This window comes from Pygoscelis adeliae, unplaced genomic scaffold (assembly GCF_000699105.1).
Source record: "Pygoscelis adeliae isolate BGI_AS28 unplaced genomic scaffold, ASM69910v1 Scaffold62, whole genome shotgun sequence".
NCBI classification, from domain to species: domain Eukaryota; kingdom Metazoa; phylum Chordata; class Aves; order Sphenisciformes; family Spheniscidae; genus Pygoscelis; species Pygoscelis adeliae.
Window position 1 is genome coordinate 6,778,431 of NW_008824401.1, and position 23,132 is coordinate 6,801,562.

The 23,132-nt window shown below is 35.5% G+C and overlaps 2 protein-coding genes across 2 annotated transcripts in view; one reads left to right on the forward strand and one right to left on the reverse strand.

The window, feature by feature from the left end:
- The window catches only part of ITFG1 (integrin alpha FG-GAP repeat containing 1), a 92,194-nt gene extending 90,326 nt beyond the window's left edge, over window positions 1–1,868 (reverse strand). Inside the window, exon 1 of the mRNA XM_009320340.1 lies at window positions 1,745–1,868. Coding sequence (XP_009318615.1) covers window positions 1,745–1,868 — 124 coding nt within the window. The remainder of the gene's footprint in view (window positions 1–1,744) is intronic.
- A 533-nt stretch (window positions 1,869–2,401) lies between these two features.
- Window positions 2,402–23,132, forward strand: part of PHKB (phosphorylase kinase, beta) — an 83,282-nt gene continuing 62,551 nt past the window's right edge. The window contains 7 exon segments of the mRNA XM_009320298.1: window positions 2,402–2,517; window positions 9,132–9,221; window positions 11,386–11,524; window positions 14,035–14,134; window positions 17,330–17,437; window positions 19,404–19,484; window positions 23,016–23,131. Of these exon segments, the coding sequence (XP_009318573.1) occupies window positions 2,463–2,517; window positions 9,132–9,221; window positions 11,386–11,524; window positions 14,035–14,134; window positions 17,330–17,437; window positions 19,404–19,484; window positions 23,016–23,131 (689 nt within the window). The 5' untranslated portion in view covers window positions 2,402–2,462.

Here is a 23,132-nt window from a genome sequence, read left to right on the forward strand (position 1 = left end):
CTCCCGCTCCCCGGCGGTCCCTCCGCGCGGGCTCGGGGGGCTCTTCCCGCTCCCCGCGCCTCGCTGCGCGGCGGAGGCAGCTGTGATCCTTCCACGGTAGCTGTAAAGGGCGGCCCGGTTTCCTGCCGGTGCGGGACCCTAGTGCGGTGCTCTAAAATGGGCGTCGTTGGCCAGGCAGCGTTTCAGATGATTTGCGGGTGTCATTTGACAGTACGGTTGGAAAGGTAGCTGCTCGTGGTAGTATTGCTGCAGTTTTATAAAGCTGTCGAACAGAATAATATTTTAAAATTGCAGGCACTTACGCAAAAGTACCGGCTTTTGCTAGGTTTCCCTTGGATCAAGATAGGGTTTTTTTTAACACAAGAATTGCCCGTCCTGAACTTGGACTGCGTGGCAGCTACGTTCTGGCCTAAAGGAAAGCATGATTACCGAGTTGGCTTGAATTTTCAAAATTCAAAAAGCCCGATTTTTATTTTTTTTTAAATAATAAAGTACAGTCTTAGTAGGGCTTTAATTGTTAATGTTCTAATGGAAACAGTTTTCCAAATGATCCCTGTGGTGTTTATTTATTTGTCATATGTGCTTGTAAAACTCAATCATTATTTCCTTATTTGCGTATTTGATTGGTTCTGTTGTGGTAATGACTGATCAGACAGTGTGAAAAGTAAACGGAGCTTTATGAGGGCTCTCATAAGGGAAACTGATTGATTAAAGACTCCTCTGATTCATACGGCTTTAAAAATTCTATTTATGTATAGTATTAATTTGCAAAATACCATTATTAAGACTATGCAGTAAATGAGTTGTTGCTTTGTGGCCAGTTATGATTACACAGCACTGCTATCTGAAAATTGATTTACAGACGTAGCCGTAGAGCTCTACAAAACAAAGTCTGGAACCTGCGTGTTTGGAGTATGTGACTTCTGAGTCACAAGGCAGCGTGCTAACTTGGGGATTCCCGTGCAGATCCAGGCCCTGGGACTGCAGAAGGCGTTTGGGTGATTTTAAATGCTTGAGGTTTTCTTAGCTGCTGCTGCCTTCTACTATTTTGTTAAACATATAAGAAAGTGTCTTCTGTAACAATGACAGATTATTATTGTAGTTCACTTCCTTCTTTCCCTGTTCGTAGAGATTTTGTCATTTATATAGTAACTGAAGAAATTATTTACTGAAGAAATAAAGATGATTTTACTTGAAATGCTTTTCTGATAAAAGAGTTGATTTAAAAATCAAATTTTATATATATTCTGTCAGGTAACATTCTTATCTAAAAATGAAAATCATGTTCTTGTTTCTCAAATTTACTCCTGCATCTTTATAAGTATGTTGAAATTTGTATAACTTCAGAGCTTTTATCCTTCCTTTCTGGCACTGTCAGAAAGAGACATGGTTGGTATAGTCACTAAAGTGGCTGAAACTCCCCCATACTGTTCTGAATTGGCTGAGTCCCAGTTTACAAACAGTACTGTTTGTTTTGGTTTTTTTTTTTTTTTAGTATGATGCTTGGAGTAAGATATAGTAAACATGGAGTATAGACACATGTACATGAAATGCATGAGTGATTCATGTTTTATAGCCGACAGCAAAGTATTATTTAAGACCCTATCCCGTAGGAGGTAATCCATATCTTCATGTTTATGTATATTAAATTATTAATTGCATTTTTGCCAGTAAAACCAAATTTTATTGAGAATTTTTTCTTTCCCTTCCTTAAGCAATAAAATACTGTTTCATTCGTTGCTACTGTGATAACTAATATTTAGGAGCAGATTAGAAGGATATTCAGTAGTTGGCCAGTCTGCAACTCCTGAAATTTTAGTTACTTTAAAAAACATAAACGTTTTTAAAGATTTGGAAGAACTTGTCATCGTAGTTACAAACAGTATTTTATTATTTTACATTCCAAACTGGAAGATGTTGTACTTCAAGTAACTGAGATATTCAGTACCATAAGCAATATATATGACTGCAAGAAACATCCTAGTGTAAATTCCACATGGGATAAAAGCAGCACTATGCCTAAGCAGAATTTTAGGTCCCCGTGCTTACTATTACTTAACTCTTTTATATGCACCAGTTAAATCAGTATTTTTATTTAAGCCTGAAATATATCAAATAGATTTTATTCAGCATCTTTTGACGTTAGTAGCAAATTTCCTATTGAATAATAACGTTACTGTGTAATGTCCAAACGATGGACTTTGTGTAGACTGTGTCATTTAACTCAGATAAGTTTTATAGAAGTAAAAGCAAAATAAAACCAATTTTTAGAGCAGAAGAGGGAAACATAAAAAGTAATGAAACTTTACTACCCTTTGTGCCCTGCTCTCTGTCATGTTAATAACTCCACTAACATTGCTTTCACTTAATTTAATGCTGATTGCCTTTAACGTTTACTAAACAGTTTTGAAAATTGCTGTAGCTTAGCCTGAGACGTTTGTGATTAGCTGCACCAATTTGAAATGGCCAATCTGGATGATGACAGAACCTCCTCTGCGCATGCTTTTTTAAAATTTGGTAAGTGTGCAGTTCTGTGTTTTGTACTCAACAAAAAACAATTGTGTGTTTTGTGTTTCATGCAGTGTTTTGTGCTAGCCATTTTTTAGCACTGTACAGTACAACTTAAAAATTTGAGCTCTTTCAGTGAAAATTTCTGAAAATTGGAATCTACTTAGATTGAAATCTACTGTTCAGGTCTTCCTATTTTATTTGTGTTTTGTGTTCTTGTAAGTATCTCTCAGTGTAACAATCTCTGAACTGAAATTTCTCTTTTAAGATGATGGTCATGTGAAAGGTGCACCAAGAACGGTGTTTAGATTTAACTCCTCAAAAACCCCAATGTGACTGGTTCAGAGAAAAGAAGTAAAATTTCCAGTAAGTCAGTCATTGTTCCAAAGCTTGAGTTTTGGAAATTAAGTTGAAGCAAAATAAAGCCCCCTGGCACAGCTTCTCTTTAGAAGCTAGAATATATGAAGTTGTCAAGACCATTACTGTTTTAGCTCAATATATTTTGAAAAGAGTTTGGCTGGAACAAATGTGTCCATATGTGAAGCTCACTGATCTGGGGAAAACTGTATAGGACTCTTGTTTAGTCTGTGTTGAAACACAGAAGCAGTACAAGTGCTAGTGAGAGTAACCAGGTAAGGGGATTTCAGCTGTCTCTTGCCACAACAGAGTCACTTGAACTACCCTGCCCTGCCTGTGGCATTTCTGTTTTGCCTCTCAATGTCAAAGGATATGTGAAGTGTTAACATTGTAATAAAAAAATTACTCTTTCCTAATTATTATATTGATACTTGATGTTACTGTTGTTATGATGCAAAATAAACATTTTTAGTACTTTTAAGAGCTCTTGTTTTGAGTTCTTAGAAATGGCAATGATTACCTTGCATATCCTGAATGGTTTTCTGCCTTGCATATCCTGAATGGTTTTCTGCCTTGCTTGTAGCATTTACAAGGCTTGTGTGGTAGACATTGGCATTTTGGTGTATTTTGGTTATGTGAAGCTCTTGTGTACTGTCCTGACGGTCAGTGTTTTATTTCTGGTGTTTAGTAACTTCTGTGTGTTGCTAGCTACTGTGAATCCTGAAATCAGTAATTTCCACTAAGTATAATGGGCTGTAGAGAGAAATCACTTAAGATGATTAGGAAATAGAGAAAGGACAGAATAAATTGGTACATACTTTTTTCTTTCTCCATGAAATTGTAATTGAAGTATATGCATAGTCTAACGCATGATTTTTCTTGATAAATGATAGTTGAAAAGTTTTGTCACTTTAAAACTATTCAGATGAAACTATTACAAGATTTTACTCATTTTTATTTGTGTTGTTATCATTACTCAACCTAGGTAACACTTTGTACCTTGTGTTTATTCCTAATGTTTATTCAGATAGAGGAATACCTTAACACTTTTTTCTTCTTCCTCCCCCAGCCCCTCACCTGCGTTTCCTTACCACGTTTTCATTGAATTGTAGGACAGTTCAGTTTGGAAGGGATGTTAGGAGGTCATCTACTCCAGCCTCTTGCTCAAAGCAGGGTCAGCTATGAGATCGTAGTTTCCTCCTGTATGTAGTGATTAAAAATCCCCACCAGCAACAGCACAGTTGGTACATGTTAAGTTCATGGAATCAGAGTTCAGATATTTACATATGTGAGAAATGAATTTTCCTTCTAGTGGAAGTGCTTCTGAAAATTATTTTCTGTTATCACCTTGCTCAACTACACGGGTTTGGACTTAAAAGCAGATGTATTTCATGGCAGACAACTATTAGAATAAACTATTGCATCCAACAGTGTTTCTCTCCAGTACTGTATTAAGTCTGAGCTCAGGAGAGATTGCAGGAGAGGTCTTGAGGGAAAGGAAATGTGACGTTGGGAGGATGTGATTTGTTCATATGGTATCATTTCTTAAACTTTGCTGTGTGAAAAAATAAAATCCTCTTTGGTCCCAATGACTTCTGTAATGTGAAGATGTTATTGCCTGTACGAATACCGGGTAATGAAGGTTACTGTGATCTGAGATCCAGAACTTGTTCATGTCGCAAGTGTTGGATTATATCCAGAACTAGTGTCGCGTTAAAGGACTGTGGTCAGTTTTTAGTCTCATCAAATCTTGAAAGAAACCTGGTATTCTCAGCTTTTTTCGTCTGTGCTGATTTAATTATGCAAGTAAACATTTTCTTTTTTCTTCTGGCATGTGAAATGTTGGAAAAAAAATTCTTGCCGTGTTGCTTCCATTTGTTTGTGATTAAACTTGGGGGGGGGGGTGTTTGGTTGTTTGTTTTTTTAAATTCTGTACTTTGAAAAATTTGAATAATCAATCCTTGTTGAAATATGCAAATCTTTATCCATAGACTAGGTCCAGAATTCCATTCTGATGCCTATTTTTCTTTAATACCTGCAATTGCTGCCATCTTCAAGGATGTGTGGGTGTTCAAAGCTTCTGTATAGACGAATTTGGGAGCAGGGTTTCAAAATGCTGGCTATAGCCATCTAGGCAGTTTATAGCTCTTCCCTGAAGAGCAGTTAATGCTAATCTGAAGTATAACTGGAATAAAAATGAAGTGGATGGAAAAGTACTTTAACATCAGGATGACATAATAGTCTCAGCCTCCAGAGGTTGATATACATAAGTATTTACATTGCTAATAGCTTACCTCAGAGAACTTCCCTTACTTTCCTTCAGTTTTGTATTCTGCTTAGGAGAGACAATTAAATTATAAATTTTTCCTGGAATTGTTGTACATTTGAGTTTCACCTGCTGAATAATGTTTTCTTATAGTTTCTATGTCTTAGCTAAGTCAGAAATATCTTCTCTGTTTATTACTTTAGTTCTACACTGGTAATTGATGTCTCTGTTATCAGTTATTGGGCTGTTGCAGATTTCTTCTTGTTCTCTAATACTTTGAAAGGAAATGACTATCCTTTTTAGTAATTCTTCAACCTGATGAATGGTGAAATCATATTACTTTGGAACCTGTACGTGGTAGGAAATGAAAGGGGATTCATTTTTGATTCAAAGTATGGATATAGTGTATTTAGTCAGTGCAATATCTGAAGACAAACAGGGATTTAATTGGACTTGGGATAAGGATTTTGAGTGTTCTCTTATCAGACATTAAATGTATTAATGCAGGAAGCAACACTTTGATTTCCTATCTGTTTGGGTTTTTAGTGATTTTGAAGTAGTTACTGACTTGCAGCAATCCACTTCTGATGTAAGGAAGTAATGGGCGTAGTTCATTCTTTGTGGAAGAAAATCTGAACTACCATCTACCCTATTTAAATTTTGTACAGGGTTGTTACACCAGTGTACAGCTGAAGAAATACTAAATCAACAAAATATTTTTTTATATTCCTTCCTAGCATATATACTTATTTACCTAAAATAAAACTCACACTGTATGGTTACAATTAAATGAGATATTTATGAAAAATAGTATTTGAAATTAATGTCTTCATTCTGTTTCTTCTGAATGCTAATGTACAAACTGAGAACACAAGGGTACTATTTGCATATGTCATTCTTTTATGTTTAAGTGTTGCAGAGTCTTGCTGCTGTCATTTTTTTCAGTTTGAAAACCCATTTTAAATACGTAATTGAAAATAGCTTTTTATGGTAGGTTTTTGTCTTGCTGATATGAACTATTAAATAGCTTTTGGAAAAGAGTATAGATGGGCTTTTTTAAGCCATCCTAAAAATAGCTTCCACTGGGTTATGGTCTCACTAGAAAACCACACGGAAGGAGCAGCTAGCTTCATGTTTGGCCTATCTGTTTCTTGCTTTTGATTAGATTGTGATACTAATGAAACATAATTTACCACGGGATTTGTCCAGCAGAATGCTGTAAACATCCAAGGAAAACATGAACTATATAGATACTAATGAGGAATTAATGAAGAGTATGTGGAAAACTTTGATTTTGAGTGTTCCTTTAAACAAGTTCTCCTGCTCGTAGTAGGAGTACTTTTAAGGAATACTTTCAAGGCATAAAACTTTACTTTTTGTCAATTTTCTTGAACTTTGAATTCATTTCACCTTTTTGTTTCATCAACAGTCTACTCTGGCTGTTTTAATTTATTTCTGCTAGTAAAGTTCCAAACATCTAAAAGAATATAGTTTGTAGATGGTGGTGCTTTGACGTTTTCATGCTCTTTGTTCTGTTCAGTCTTCTTTCTGCACAAAATTCAAATCTTTGAATGCTCTGAAAAAGGAGAGTATGCTTTTTGTTCACGGTAACTTTATTTTGTTTCTCTGTTGGCCACAGAGGGTCACAGATTGTCTGGTAAGTATGTAAATTAGAACAATTTTATTTTAGAAACTTTTGACTTTTGTGTATAAGTGTGCGTGCCTGTGAATACTCCACTGTTTTTCATGGTGCAGTACTGGCGTTAACAGTCTGCAAGTAATAGACATTCTGAACCTTTTTCACACACAAAGGACAGTGTATTACGTATGTGTTATAAGGTTAACAAATCTAAGAGTAAGAATCTTTATTTTATCTTTGAAAATCTAGTAAGTAAATATTTCTCATAAATTTGCTACTTTTTATGCAATACGTGACTTACTGAAGATTTTTTCCTATGCATATTCTGTCCTACTTTCACTGAATCACCTTATAAAATTACAGTTACTGCAGGTCACTGTGTTGTGTGCTTTTGCAAGGTAACTGAATTAATAGTATGACAATATAAATTGCAAATTTTCTAATGGATAGGGATTCCTAGGCAAAAAGAAGTAGAAAGATAAAATTGCTTTGAAAAATGGATTTAAATGGCGTTAAGAATGTTGATTTTTAAACAGAAGATACAAAAGCAGGGCCTGTTGCGACAGGACAAGGGGGAATGGCTGTAAACTAAAGGGGGGTCGATTTAGACTAGATATAAGGAAGAAATTTTTTACGCTGAGGGTGGTGAAGCACTGGCACAGGTTGCCCCGAGAGGTGGTGGATGCCCCATCCCTGGAAACATTCCAGGTCAGGTTGGACGGGGCTCTGAGCAACCTGATCTAGTTGAAGATGTCCCTGCCCACGGCAGGGGGGTTGGACTAGATGGCCTTTAGAGGTCCCTTCCAACCCAAACTATTCTATGAAAAGGTGTGATGTATTACAAGTTGTTTTTTTTCCTCCGTTACAGATAAACTTCATTTCTTTTAGCTTTGTTTTTTTAGGCAACTAAAATAAATTGGGCTCTCTGTGCTTCCCTCTCTCTGTGCTTCCCTCTCAGGCCCTTTCCCCACGTGCACATGTTGTTTGTAACTTAACCTCTCCCAATGAGGAAAGGAAAGGCTGTAGGGGAAGCTCAGATGTGTTGTTAAACCAGAGAATCCATGCACAACAGACCCACAGGAGTCTGCTCAAGGAGGGGTGGATTTATTTTTTTTTTAACGACTACAATTGCAAAGCAAAAGTAATGCTAATTTGCAGGGTGGGGTTTGAGTTCCTGAGGGGCAAAAACATTTTCCAACCTCCCCACCACAGGACTTGATGAATAAAGCCTCTGTCACCACTCCACACACATTCATTTCCTTTGGATGAGAGTCCTGTATATGGACAATCTCCTGTCTAATGCTTGGATATGTGCTGGGCGTGTGAAAGAGGTGACTTGAATAGGAGCACTCTGCTGCATCCTGCCAGAACTGCTTGGCTGGCTGGGCTTTGCTGGCAGTTCATTTCTCTGAGCTTTTCAGAAGGACAGCATGCAGTCCGGAAAGGGGAAATTCTCATTCTTCCTGTTATCAAATGGCTCTGTGGGAGATCTTGCCATCCAAAACACTGCATAAAGCCAAAGTGATTTATGGAAGGAGAGCAGTGTGTTACTCTTAAATTAGAACTTGGAAGTGGTTTGCCCCAGTAATTTTTAAGAAACCGTGTCTTTCTGATAGGTAGGTCATTTCAGCTATCAGGAGAACGGACTTTTCAGGTGCAAATAGGGAAGCAATCAATATGTGGGACACTGAGAAGGAAAGATGTGGATTTGGTAGCATAGTATTTCTCTGGAATATAGGTAATTTGGGGGCTTTATCTGTTGGATAGGTTGCTTAAGCTTTGGTAGTATGTGAGAACAAGCTAACCCTTTTTTGATTCAAGATGTGAAATCAGCTAGGCTTATTGTGGTGGTGGGTGAAAACGAGGTTAGGATAGGTAAAACACTAATAGTGCTGTACGTCTTCACCATTTTAGAAGGCAGGTAGGGAAGTAATAGTTAAATTTGGGCTACTTTTTTGTAGCCCTCTTCCTTCTGTTTTTCTACATATCTTTAGGAATTCTGTCTGTAGCATACTTAACTTCTAAGAAAATGTTCCTAGAAAATTCTTAACATTTAATAGGCTGTCTTCAATAATTAAACTATACATTTATGTAGCATTTGGTGTAGCTGAATATCTGCAAGGCACTGGAGATCCAGATGGAGGTCTTGTTTGTGTGGACAGGTACTGGAGAAAAAAATGTGTATAGAAATCTGTTCTCTGAAATTATAGAAATTACAACTTTTTTTGTCTGCATTGAAATTCAATAAATTGTGCTTTTGTATAACAAACATGAAAAATTCATATTGCAGTAATTTTTAGCAATAGTAGAATTATGAAACTAATTCTGATCTTGATTTTGTTTTTCTCTTCTTTTTTTTAGGTTCAATTTATGAGCCACTTAAAAGTATTAACCTTCCAAAACCAGAGGGGGGAAGTCTGTGGGACAAATTAGATCATTATTACAGAATTGGTAAGTTGTTAATTGTTCCTACCGTGAAAGATTTTCAGTGTAACTTACTAAGATATTTACAGTTATGGTTATGACAGTAATTAGCTTTGTCTTAAAATAATATCTGCAGTCTTTAATAAGGATTTTTATTTTCTGAGAGGTAAAGGGTTCTGTCATTACAATTCCTCATAAGATTCCTGTGATAATATAATGCATGTATTTGGATATTTCTTACATTGCTTGAAAAATCATGACCTGTAAATAGTGTTCAGAATGATCATTTGCATTTGTCAAATGGTAGAACAGACTCTGAGTTGCACCTGATGGTCTTGGATGGGGAGTGGGAAAGGTAATCCGCTGACAGTTTTTGATGCTTGAACTAACCCAGCTATGAATTGGAATTGATATTTACGTGTTAAATATCATCGCTACATTATTCTTACTTGAGGATAGTTTCCTAAATTTCTGCTGGGAGTTTGAAAGGTGCAAAAAATGGAGGGCTGAATTACACTTCTTGCTGAAAATGAAAATGTATATTGGAAATCCAGTCCAGCTGTAAGACTGAATTTAGAATTATTTTGGATAAAGTGGTAGCTAGTATTGTGGCATTAGCCAGATACAGCTGAGGAAACATTTAAATAGAAAAAAGCTTTCTTGTAGTACTTAAAACAGTTTGACAGGCCATCAGTGAGAAGTTAATTTTTGTTACTGATGGTGCCATAATGGATTTTTGTGCCGAAATTTTATCTGTTAGCTGACATATTTTAAGCCAACTTTAGTGTTTTTCTTTTCATTATGAGATCATTTTAAGCCAAAAACGTGCATGTTAAAGAAGCAATGGTTTATTTTGATTGTTTTGGGTGTTGGGGGGGTTGTGTTATAATAAAGTCCTGTCTGTATTCTAAGATCAGGTTTTCTAATGGTTGTGCAATTGACTGTTTAAAATTTAAGTCTTAGTCAGGCAAGGGTATAGAATAGTGAGCAATTTTTCCATCATTCTAAAAATGTGGGATGAGACTCCCTTCATTCAAATTGCTTTTTGAAGTGAAAACTGTGACTTGTGCCTGGTCTATCCATAGATGCATTGCTTTTTGTAGATGCATTGCTTTTATCTCTCTTACAGAGGAGATGACTGTTCAATTTACTTTTAATGTTCGGCAGCAGCAAATCTGTGGTGGTGCTTGCTATTTAGCTGTTGGGCACTTATGTTGCAAGCAGTCTGCTGCCTCAGTAAAAATTTACTATTGGATTTATACTTCATTTTATAATAATCTATATTGACTTTTTCAGGTAACATTTTATCAAAGTTCTTGTTATAATGTATTAAGTCACCGAAGAATATAATGCAAAAAGCCATAAACACCTGTAATTTTCGTTTAAAATACTTAATTTCTAATACATAGACAATAAAGAGGCTTTTTTAAATTGATGCTTGATAACATTCTGGAAGAAAATTGCTTTCTTGTCTTATAATGGACAGGTTATTGTTAGAAGGGTCGTGTTCAAGGACATTAAGCCCAGTTTCAATCTTGTGGCACGCTGGTTGTTATACAGTTTTAGGAAAACAATTCACAAAATGCGAAATATTAAAGTACAAAAAGAAAGAAAGTAATATTTAGTATTTTTTCTAATTCAGTTTTGACAACTTGAAAATTCCTGTCTTGTTCTATTTTTATGTCAAGGTACTGAGTTACATAACCGTAGTTGTCCTTTCTCCTTACTTACTCATTCCTTTCCTTTTTTAAAAAATTGATACAATCATCTGGCCTAAGTTAAAAATTTAATTTTTATGAATGTAGAGTTCTGCAGAGTTTAACTATTTAAATTATTTGAGGGGGCAGTTGACATACTGTAGCCCCTCCCCCCCCCTTTTTTTTTTTAATAAAAGGGAAATTACTGGGTTGCATTGTAGAGATTCTGTACGGAGAGGGTTGTACTAGAACAGAGCCATAAAAATAGTTTTGAATACTGATTTTTTGTAAAAAGGTATAATTTGACTGAAAAAACAACGTGACAAAAATTTTTTTGTGTGTCTTTCTCCTCCTTACCTTTCTTTCTCTTCTGTTTTATGTTGTGCATGCTCTAACAGGTTGTTCACACCTTGATTTATTCCTGAAAATCTATGTAGAAACTGGAAGAAACATAAGTGCTGTTAATACCATTTTTTCTTTTTTCCTTTTTCCAGTTAAGTCAACGTTGCTGCTTCATCAAAGCCCCACCACAGGTCTGTTTCCTACAAAGACATATGGGGATAACCAAAAGGCAAAAGTACACGACAGTCTTTACTGTGCTGCATGTGCCTGGGCATTAGCCCTTGCTTACAGGTGAATAACTTCTAAACTCGCATCTCTGCCATGTTACATTCTTTCTTATGCAGTTCCCTGGGAATGTTTTAAAAGATGAAGCTTTATCAAAAATAGTTTTGTAAACCTATAGAGATGGTACATGTTTCCAAATCTCAATAAAAATATTTATGTAGCTACTAGGTTAAAAAATGCCACTCTACTTTTGGTAAGCAAACATGTTTTCATATAATTTAATTGGTACCAATATTCTGAAACAGAGGAATTAATGCATGCTATTAAAAATAAAGGTTATTGTGGCGAACTGTACTCAAGGAATACTGCTCATTTTAAATGTAGTAGGAGAGTACCTTGCTACCCCAGCCACCTGGGAAAACACAGACAGAGGTGATGATAACTCAAATGCAGTATTTTTAAGGAAGAAGATGGTGTGCAGATATTGAATAATTTACTCTTTTGAGTAATCAGTTTCATGTATGAGGTAGTGATCACATTCTTGGACAAAATTCTAGTATATTTTACAGAAGAAGGGCCAGAAATAACATGAGGAGCTACTGTTGAAGTAAAGATGATCTACTTTGCAAATAAAAATTTTTGAGTTTCTTTTTTGTTTCCATTTATTGCTTTAGATTCTATACCTCTGACGCCAGTCTGAAAAAAAGTTATTAAAATTGTCTTCTAGGAAATGTTGTTAGAAAATGGTGCTTTTTGAAAGAGAAGACGTACAGAGATCTGTGTTTACTTCTGGAGATGCCATGCCTGAGATCTAATGGGTTTCAAAATTTTGAGAAACTAGCAAAAATTATAAGGAAATTAACATTCAGAATGTGTAATTATTACTTTCATTTCTTATATTGAAATCTTTGCATCTTTCTTTTCATTCCTCTTCCTGTTGGTGAAATATAAGCATTTGAAAACAAAAAAACAGAAAGAAATTTAGAAGGAAGAATGGAAGGGGCAGGGGTGCTTGTTTGGAATTGTCAACAATTCATAGAAGAGAGCATGGCATAATGTTGCCCGAGTTAGTCAGTCTTTAATTTCCAGTATGTAGAATCATAGAAGTTGATATATGAAATTTGTTGCAGGTTGAAGGAAGGGCAAAGTGGCAAGATAAATAGTTTGTGTTACTTCCAGTTATGCTCAGAACAGGGCCCTGGACTTCAGGTGCTGCACAACAAATTTTATTTGATGGGCAAAGGTTGATGATTGAAATTAAGTGAATGGCTAAAATCTGAAATGAGCCAAGATACAAGACTCGTGTGGAAGGCTGCGTTATCTACCACATGCAGATTACTCTACTTGACTCATGCCAGTGCTACTGTCCGCTTTCATAAAAGCTGAATTTCTTGAGAGCATGTTAAGAAGACAAACACTGCTATCGTGAATAGAGGAAAAATGTAACATGAAAACTTTCAGAGCTTTTACATGTGCTTCTTATTGCTCTTTGGATTTATGATAAAGTTGAGAATAAATCCTACTGCTTAAAATTTCTTAACCTATTAATTTTGCATTATCTGGCTTTATTCCTCGTGGGGTTGCTTTTCCCCCTCTTTTTTCAACTTTGTAATTGAAAGCAAGTACATTTCTCATATCTAAGATTATTATTTAAATAGCACGATTTCTGGATGTGTATGATTTTTGAAGTTATCGCTACCTTCCTAATTTCAGTGTAGGTGGCAGAACCTAGGCATAAACTACTAACATGTTAAGTATGGTGGAAAAGGATATGCTTCATTTGCAGTGTAGTTATCATCCACTTAGCTGTAATCAAATTAGTAACTGCTATGAAGTGGACTGAGAAATAGCAGTGAGCGTATTATGCTATTTTGTATCAGAGACATCTTGTTGTAAGTTATAAATATGTAAGAAAACATTATTTTCACCTTGAAAGGCTCAATCAAAAATTGAGAACTGGAAGAGACAGAACACGTGAATGCAAAGATCAAGATTGTTTAGACACTATATATTTGCTATAGTTAAAATAACTTGGGATTTGGCATTGGTTTTAATATACATTTAGTAATATAGAAATTGAGAGTGGTGTTTGATTTCATGGTGTAAAAATATATACTAAGGTATCGAAACACATTTCTGGACATTCAGAGTAGTTAACTTTCAGCCTCTTGTATGCACAGCTGTAGTTTATCGGCATCATCTGGAAAATGACTGCTTGATTATGAACGGCGGATGTTTTGTACAGTTAAAGAGAAATTGCCTTTGTGTTTTGGATCTCTCACGGAACAGAACAGTGGCTTGCAATGTTATAATATCAGCAAGGATTTTTTTTTTCTTTTTAAATCTTGAAATAGGGATGTTTGTGTAAGTTGCAACATAAACTAAAAATTTATTATTATTTTTTTTTTAAATAAGGAAGGATGGGTAGGGCTATAAATATGTTGATATGAGTGTGGGCACCACTGTACAACAGTGTTAATTACATACTTAATATTCCAAAGCACTAATGTGTCCTTTTTTTCTCCCCCCCCCCAATGTATTTCCAATTTGGTTTATGAGTTATCTCTCTTACCCAGGCATATTGATGATGACAAGGGAAGGACTCATGAACTGGAGCATTCTGCTATAAAGTGTATGAGAGGAATTCTCTACTGCTACATGCGTCAGGCCAATAAGGTAAAACACTGTACTGTGGACACAAGCATTCACTTAATTCTAAGGGATTAATTAAACTGTGAAAACCAACTTCTAAATATAGATAAAATTCAAAAGGGGAATGCAGTATTACTGTGTCCCAGCTAAGAACAGCTGCTTCACTATTGTCAGGTTGCAGCATTGTTTTAGGGTATAAAAGACACAAGCGTTTTGCCAAGTAAGCTGCAGGGCATGCTTGAAACTTCTTTGGGTTCCTTTTGCAGTTATTTATCCCGTTTAAACATTAGACCATTAGTAATTGGGGATTTTTTTAATGTCTTTTTAATGCTTAAATGGAAAGATGTAGAATTTCTTTTAGGTAAGGCTGGAGAGTTTTCTTTGCACTGTTAACTTGGTTATTGCATTTGCAGTTGTTCTCCTTACCTAGGTGATTGCTTTGATTATTTTGCTTGGTTTCTTCAGCAGCCACTGTCCAGTATTCTTTGACTTAATGATGTAAATTCAGAAGGGCAACAATCTGAAATGAATAAGGAAACAGGGTAACTTACTTACGTTGTAATACAGTTGATATATTCAGCTTGTAATCCTCTTGTGAGTATAACCTGAATATTCTTGAATATTCAGGGCTTCTCCTTATCAAAATTTAGATGTGGTGGATTAATCTTGCACAGTGGTTAGCAGTAATTCTACACGTAGTTAAATACCTATATTCCATGTGATTATTTAAAGTTTCATGTCATAGACTTTTAACTGTATTAATAAAAATAACTCTTATGTGTTACCACATAGCTTCAATCACTTCTAAGCACGAAGCTGAAATGTAAAGTCTGTAGGCACGTGATATCAGTAATAATAATAAGCAAATCAGGTGTATTGCCAGTTGTATTTATGCTGACATGGTATTTTTTTTCTCAGTTTTCTTAGTCTGCTTCTTTGTAGTCTTATATCTTTAAATAATCTTGACCTAAATTGATCTTGTTACAGTTGAGCTGTTGTTTTTCTCTTTGACGTGCAGTGGTTTGTTTTGAGGATGATCACTGCAGATATGAATAATGAGCATTAAATTAACACAGGTGTCACACTGCTGACATACTGGTTGTCAGATTTTGCCTTGATTACTATAAATGCTTCTCTCTTCCCACAGTGTAGTAATAAGCAGTCTGAGGTACCTAACAGACATAAGTCAAATTGGACTTTATTCTGAGAGACTGTATGTGCTGGCCTCATGTCGAAGGAGGATATTTTTTAATAATATGTCCAAATGCTAAGGCATGAATAGATGATGCTGCTTGTGACAAAAATTGCAGATGTTATATTCTATTGCTAATGAACATATGAGTTATGACCCAAAATGTATTGAATGCGTTCATGGACTAGACATGATAACTCCACAAAATAGTATTCACTTTCTTGCTTCTGGGACACATGCTATATGCTATGTATGATTTGTTGGTGGAGAAGAATATCACATGAAGTTAAGATCAGTGTTGAAAATGTTGTGAAAGGTGGACCAGGTCCTGGCAATGATGGTTAGAAACTGTTTGTTGGAGAGCGTAGCGTGACTTGAGGAATTACGGAGAAGGATCTTCTTCTTTTGTTACCTTCATTCTATTCTTTGTGAATGCGATCTCCTTTCTCTGCCCTATTGGCAGCTCTCTGAGAGTCCAGAGTGTTTTCTCAAATGCTTTTGTAAAGTAGCAGACGTTGTATTTCGTGACGAAAAAGGAGTCAAAACTACATTAAAACCACCGTCATTCTTATTTCACTGCTTTGTTGTTAACCTCTTGTATTAGTTATTCATCTTACCGCATTCCACCTCCATCGTAAGAGATTCTGTGTCATAGAGACTCATTCTGAGGTTCAATGATAGCGTCCACGAATAAAAAGTCATTTTAATCTGGGGTACTAGTCTTCCTATCTATAATCTTTATGTTTTCTTTTTAAGTTATCAGCTTTGCCTTCCAGTATCTGTAAACATTTCACTGTACATCTGAATGTCACAAACTACTCACTAAAGTAAATCTTTGTTTTCCCATGTACTCTTTTATACTACATATTCTTAGCTCTTGCAGCTTTTCATTTGTTACATGATCTATACATGGCAATTTCTGAACACTTTTGTAGGTTTATAACCCAGAAAGCTTTAAAAATATTATTATTGTTAATAACATTTTTTTTTTGTTTTAAAACCTTTGTCACATTGTCAAATGGTACAACAATAATTATTAATTTTTATGGATCATTATTCATAAAAATTATTAAAACTATTGTTCCCAACATAAGTTTTGGGCTCTTGCACTCCAGTAAGAGCTTTAAACTAGGAATGGTGAGGGGGAAAGAGAGTGCTCAACAATCAAGTGAGGAAGTGGTGGATGGTGTAGGCAAGCAAAGGGCCTGGGGTGATGTGAACAGAAGACTCATAGCATTAACTGAAGTGGAATTGTCCCAAGCGTACGTGTGGAAATAAGGAGGTACCTATGGGACAGCATTGTGGAAAAGAAAGCTCTCATACCCTTTCTGGGAAATCAGCATGCTTGGGTGCCTCTCAGAAATGCCTGTACACTAATGCATGCAGCATGGGGAACAAAAAGGAGGAAATAGAAGTATGTGTGCAGCTCCAGGGCTATGATCTCATGGGATCACAGAGGTGTGGTAGGATAGCTCAAGTGACTGGAACACTGTGGTGGACAAATACAGGCTCTTTAGGACAGGCCAGGAAAGTGAGGAAGGGAGTTACCCCGTATGTGAGAGAGTAGCTGGGTTCATGGTACTCTGCTAGGGAAAGGTGGTAAGCCAGCTGAGAGCTTATGGGTCAGGATTCTATACATTTCAGATCTGTGAATTCAGGGTAGGCGTGATATGCTTCAACATGCTTTCTGCTAAGATTTCAGCTCCAGTAAAATGAAGTGGTGTCTGTCCAGAAGGTGAAAGTGACTAAGCATCTGTAGCTAGCTATTACAGATTTTTTTTTTCTACCAGATCCAAAAAGATTAGACAGATGGGTTGAATATTTGTATTCTTTAAGTATATGTATACTTTAAGTATGTATGAAATCATTTCTGATAAGTTTCAGGAACTGTTACTTCTAAGTTTTACATAGTGGTCATATCAAGAAATTCTGAAATACCTGAGTTATGTATGTAGTGAATTTGTGGTTGCCAAACATATTGAAATTATTGACTTCGATTTCATTTTTTGCCTTTAATTCACCTTTAGGTTCAGCAATTTAAGCAAGACCCCAAACCATCTGAATGTCTTCATTCTGTTTTCAGTGCACACAGTGGAGATGAGGTCTTTTCCCATAAGGAATATGGTCACCTTCAGGTAAAATATGCAATGCGTGTAAATGAAAGATTGGATGATTTTAAATAATGGTATTGTTGTCTCCATTCTTTCATGATGCAGCTGTCTGTTTAGATTTGTGTTAGATGTGTTGTACTTGATAAAATTGAGATTCCTTCTGCATCTTTTGGTGAAGAAGACGGACTGTATTGAAACATAGCTCAGTGGTATGTTTTGGTCAGAAGGTACTGAAGTAACTGTGGGATTTGTGGAAGTAGATGGTTGGTTGTTTATGAAGTTGCTTCTTTTTGAGACCAACAGGTGGCTGTCAATAAATAATCCTGGCAAAAAAATGTTGAAGTAGTCAGTAAAGTGAAAGGTTTAGTGTAATCTTACATTGAATATTATATTTTTTATTAATGTTCCCAGGTTAATTTTCCTTAAGTCTGAGCAATTTTCATTCATAGTAAAGATTTAATGTACAATGTCAACAGCTTTGTCTAGTTACAAATTTGTTCACAATTTTGTGTAGTGGTTCCTAGTCAGATTCATTGCATAATTGATTGTTTTATTGTCTTTAATTTTCCAAAGCGTTGATTTACTTTTTATTTTTTCTCTTTACCTTCAGACCCTTTTTTGCATTCATGACCTTGTTCTTTTGCATTCCATAACTCTGCGTACTCTTTTTAGTTCGGAAATTGCTAGTGGAATTATCCAGAAGTGGCAGTAGGTTGATAATTATTTAATTTCATGGTGATAGCATCACTTAAATAGTTTGTACAGTAAATGTGTTGGAGTCAGGAAATGTATGGTCTGAGAAAAATGATTTATGGAGTTATCCTAAGTTAGCATTTTGGACTTCTATGTGAAGCTTCCTGAACATGCACATCTTTCATCTGCAGGAGCAGACAATAATTTTGGGACCTGGGGAGCACTGTATGACAGTTGAAGTCTCTGTTTTTTGTGGCAACTCAACCCTTCCCATACACATGAATGCACATTCCCTTCTGTCATCAGCAAATCTCAAAGAACAGAGGGTTTTCAGCTCTGTGGAGACAATAGAAAACAGAGTAACTGAGGTTGTTCAGTTGGGAAGAATGGAATATAGTACGTAGCTGGTCTGCCGTTATTGCTGTACTTGGTACTTTTCAGATTGTATTAAGAATCTGGAGTCGGTGGTCTTTAAATCTTTTGGAATTTTTAGAATTTGGACCTTATTCTGCTATGTTTCAGATAAGGATCCAATTTTTTGTTCTAGATGGTTTCTCTAAATTTACTATACTGAGATTGTGGTTTTATGGCTCATTGAAGCAAGTTATTGTGATAAACTTACTTTCTCTATTGAAGTTGTACAAATTCTCAATTATATTGGAATTCTGTGTAACAAAAGCAGTTTTCTTTGATTCATTAATAAATTGACATTATGATGCTCATCTGTACACCTGCTGAAGGTAATTACTGTTAATAATAAATGCTATGTAGAGCTACAAAAGAAAACAGTTTTTCACAAATATATCTGAACGTTGTAATTGTACTTCTCTCAGATGATAATGCAAAAATTCCAGTTAGGAATAAAGTGATTTGCTTTTTAGATGTGCTGTGTACTGTTCAATATGCTGCTTGCCTTCTTGGTGCTCTATTTGCTAATAAATTGTCATATATGTAAATGTGAAACAGCTTGTGACTAAAGTGATTGCCTGTGGGTCAAAGCAGTATGCCTAAGCAAAAACATTTTAATATCAGAGTTTCAAATTATTTAAGAAGTGATACTGCAGCAGAAGCTGTAAAGGACAGTGCTTGTTTGTGGCATTTCTTCCTATTGATATTTTCCACATCATTATATCTAGGATATTGGTATATTAGGATAATATTTTTGAAGAACCAAAACTGTGTTATATTGGGACCATCTTGGTTAGTGAGTAATATCATATTTAGCTTGTTTATGTTTATTTGAGTCAAATAAACATAAATTTAATTATAGTTTCCTTTCTGTCTTTAATTACTTCAGATAAATGCAGTGTCGTTATTTCTCCTCTATTTGGTTGAGATGATCTCTTCGGGGCTGCAGATTATCTACAATACAGATGAGGTACAAATCGATTTCTGATGTTAAAACACATGCTGTATTAAGTTGCTCTTTTTTTTTCCTGGTTTTACTTAATTGCCAACTGTAAAATAATTGTTCTGGAAATACACTGCAGATATTCTCCACTTTTAATGGAAGTCAGAAAAGATAAATGGAATGAACGGATAGTGAAATAAATTAATAGCTAATAAAGTGTTAGATAGGCAAAGAGTGAATGTAACATGACATTGCAAACTTTTATAGTTCCCTGCTATTTCTGAAAGGTACAAGGTCAATAATTAAAAGGTCTGTTAGGACAGTTAACTTCTAGTTATGTTGTTCTCACTTTTCACCTTATTTCAAACTGTCAGTCAGTGCATGCTGTCCAGTGGAATTTCAATATAATAAAGAATAGAGTTAATTTTCTGGAAAGCTGAAGGAGTTTCTTCAAATACATATGAACCTATGGGTGTTAAGATGTTTTGCTGTATCATTAATTGAAAATAAAAAATTTTATATCATGGTAAGAGATGTTTGTAAGATTGTTAACTGTTCTGTAAATAAGATAATAATAGCCACCGTGGCCTTGACTTGAGGACAAGTCATGTCAGGACAACCTGCTGTCCTGCTCTAAAACGAGGTTGTGTTTTGAGATAGGAATGGAAAGTGCAGGTTGTTTTGGGTTTTTTTAAGCTTTTTTCCCCAATTTTCTTAATTGTAAGAGTGAATTTACTCTTAATTTCTTAAGAGTAAATTTATTTACTCTTGTCTGTTTAATAATCACTGCTGTATTGCCTTAAAAAGCTTGAATGCACATATAGTACTACCATTTTAAAAAAGGGAGATTTTTCCAGTAATAGTGTATTTGCATTATATTTCTAAAACTTACATCTTCATTAATGTTTTTTCTTTAGATAATGAGAAAATGAAGTGATGTACTTGTCTCCTTTCTTGCTGAGTTAGATCATATAATAGGTCTATATTATTTTCTCCGAATTGCCTTTGTGTCTGTGAGGAGGCAAATGTATATAATTATGTATTTACTTAGCTTGATTTATAAATTATATTATCCTCCAGATCTTTAATTACAGAATCTGCAGAAAAAGTGCATGTGCATAGACTCTCCAGTCAGTGGATATTCTCCACTTCAATGTCAGGATGTAGCTTTCATTGCAACCGTACCCTAGAAATTTGTGGACTATGGAGATGTATACAAAGATTATCTTACCACAGGCCTGTACATTCTATTAGTCTCTGTATAGCTTTAACAATTGGATATATTCTAAGATCTTATTAATGCCACATAATTATGGTATTTCCAAGTTTTTCTGTGTGTCTAGATAATATTCAGCATAGTAGCATTGGCAGCACTGCGGATGTGGCAATCTGCTACCCAAACATCAAGTTGGATATTTCTTTCCATGATATCATTGCACGACGTATTTAGTCTCTTTCCTTCCATAGAGAGAGGGTTTTGAACTAGTGCTAGCACAATGGAAGGCGCTGGCAGATGGTTGATATTCGGCAAGCTGTCTGCATGAATATGTTTGTACACAGAACTCTTGGCTTAGGAGGCAGTCATTGTATACTAGGCTGCTTGATGTCAGGCATGGCAGCTGTCAATGAGTTACCCTCTAGTTGCATCTGTTTGCAGTTGAAAAATTAATTGCATCTTTGCATCTGTAACGAAGAGAACAGTATATGATTGTGCATGTGAATGAATTCGAGAGCAGTTATCTACACATAAAACAGAGTAACACTAGTATTTGCAGTCATCTATACTGCATGTGTATTCTTTATTACACCTTGCTCTCCACATGCTTGACTTCTGGATAAATAAGCCTAACACACACGATCCATAATTTCTGTAAGTGCTTTAGCATTGACTTGGTTATAGCATTTACATGCCCATGATATGAATGATTGCTCTCTGAAGATTTTGGTTTGCAACCAGTTATCTGCTGCCTTTTTTCTGTAAATGGGCTATTTGGAAACCTTTAGTTTCATAAAATATCTGTAATTGACCATTTTTTTCCTCTGCATTCTGATCATCATCACTGGTAGAAAGTCATCAGTAAGGTTATTTATTTCTACGTGGTTCTCTTTGCTTCTTCATTTGGCTAATGCATCTAAATTTCAGTTCATGGTAGAAATAGGAGAAGCCACACTCTTAATCACTGTGTGTTCTAGCTTCATTCAGAGAAAGTTCATTTTAATACAACCAAATGCTAAATTACAGGGATGAATAATACCGGGCATATCTAGGAGTGGGACAGTCTGTTTCCTTGAAAGTACTAGCTATGAAAAGATTTAGTGTACAGATAATTGTACATGAGCACCCCATAGTGAAATTTTAGCAGAGGCATATATAGAGAGACAAGTAAGTGTAGAACTATCTATATCGCTGGTGGACTGGTATTAGCATAAAGGGTGTATCTGAAATAGTAACTTCTTTAAGATTTAAAGAAAAATTGAGAGAAAAAGACAAAACAGAGATATGCAGGTAAATTAAAATGGAAGCAAATACCTTTCAGGAAAAGATTTGTTTTTTATCTGATAGCTCATGAAAAAAAAAAAAAATCACTTGACTGTAGTAAAGTGGATCCTCCTCTGTAGTTCCCCAGTATGGTTGTGTTTTATAGCCATTGCAATATTCTCTTTTCCCACAGAATCCCCTAGAATAATTTGAACAGGAGGGGATGAAATCCCTGCTTTGGTGGATGAACCAGTGTAAATCTTGTGTTTGTGGTTAAATTTCCTCTAAGTTCTAATCTGTGGACTCTTTGAGGTGAACTGTAAAATTTATCATCAATGTAACTTCCCTACAATCAAGCAACTCCAAATGTCTCTTTCAACAGTGTAAATGAGGAAAAAGTATCTGCTTAAATAAGTCCGCAGCTATAGTTGAATACCCTTAAAATACCTTAAGTACCTTAAAATACCCTTAAATATACCTTATAGTATTCAGTTGAAACATGTTGATCCAAGAGGAGATTTTAATTATAATAAATTGGTTCAGAGTTTTATTTATGTTTATAAAGGAGTGTGTTTGAATCTACGTAAGTATGTATTATCTGGAGCTAGTATAATAAAACTTTGGCATATCAATTCTGTTAAAATGAATGAAGAAACAGCACCAAGATTTCTGTGTCCTAATCATGTAGGATTTAATTTCTTTTGCTCTCTGATGTTGTTTGTAGGACAAATCTTTTTTAAAAGATCAAAATATCACCTTTTTGGAGCTCTTCAAATGTGTGTCATGAATATGAAATCATTTTTATCCCTGGCTTTGTGGGAACTTCTACATAAATCATATCATCACCTAATTTGGGACAGATTAAAAACTGGTTTTAAAGAGACTATCTGAACTTGGGAACATCATTCTCTGGGGCGGGGGGGGGGAAGGATAGAAGGCACAATTATGATGGCTGAGGAAAAACAACTTTGTCTTTTTGAAAAAATGAACAAAAGAAAATATGCATTCATTTTCCTTCAGTCACCTTTCTCTCCTTCTCACGTTCTCTCGCCTTCTCTCTCTTTCTTTCTTTATTATAGGTGTCCTTCATTCAAAATCTTGTGTTTTGTGTGGAAAGAGCCTATCGTGTACCAGATTTTGGTGTCTGGGAAAGAGGAAGTAAATACAACAATGGCAGTCCAGAGCTGCATTCAAGG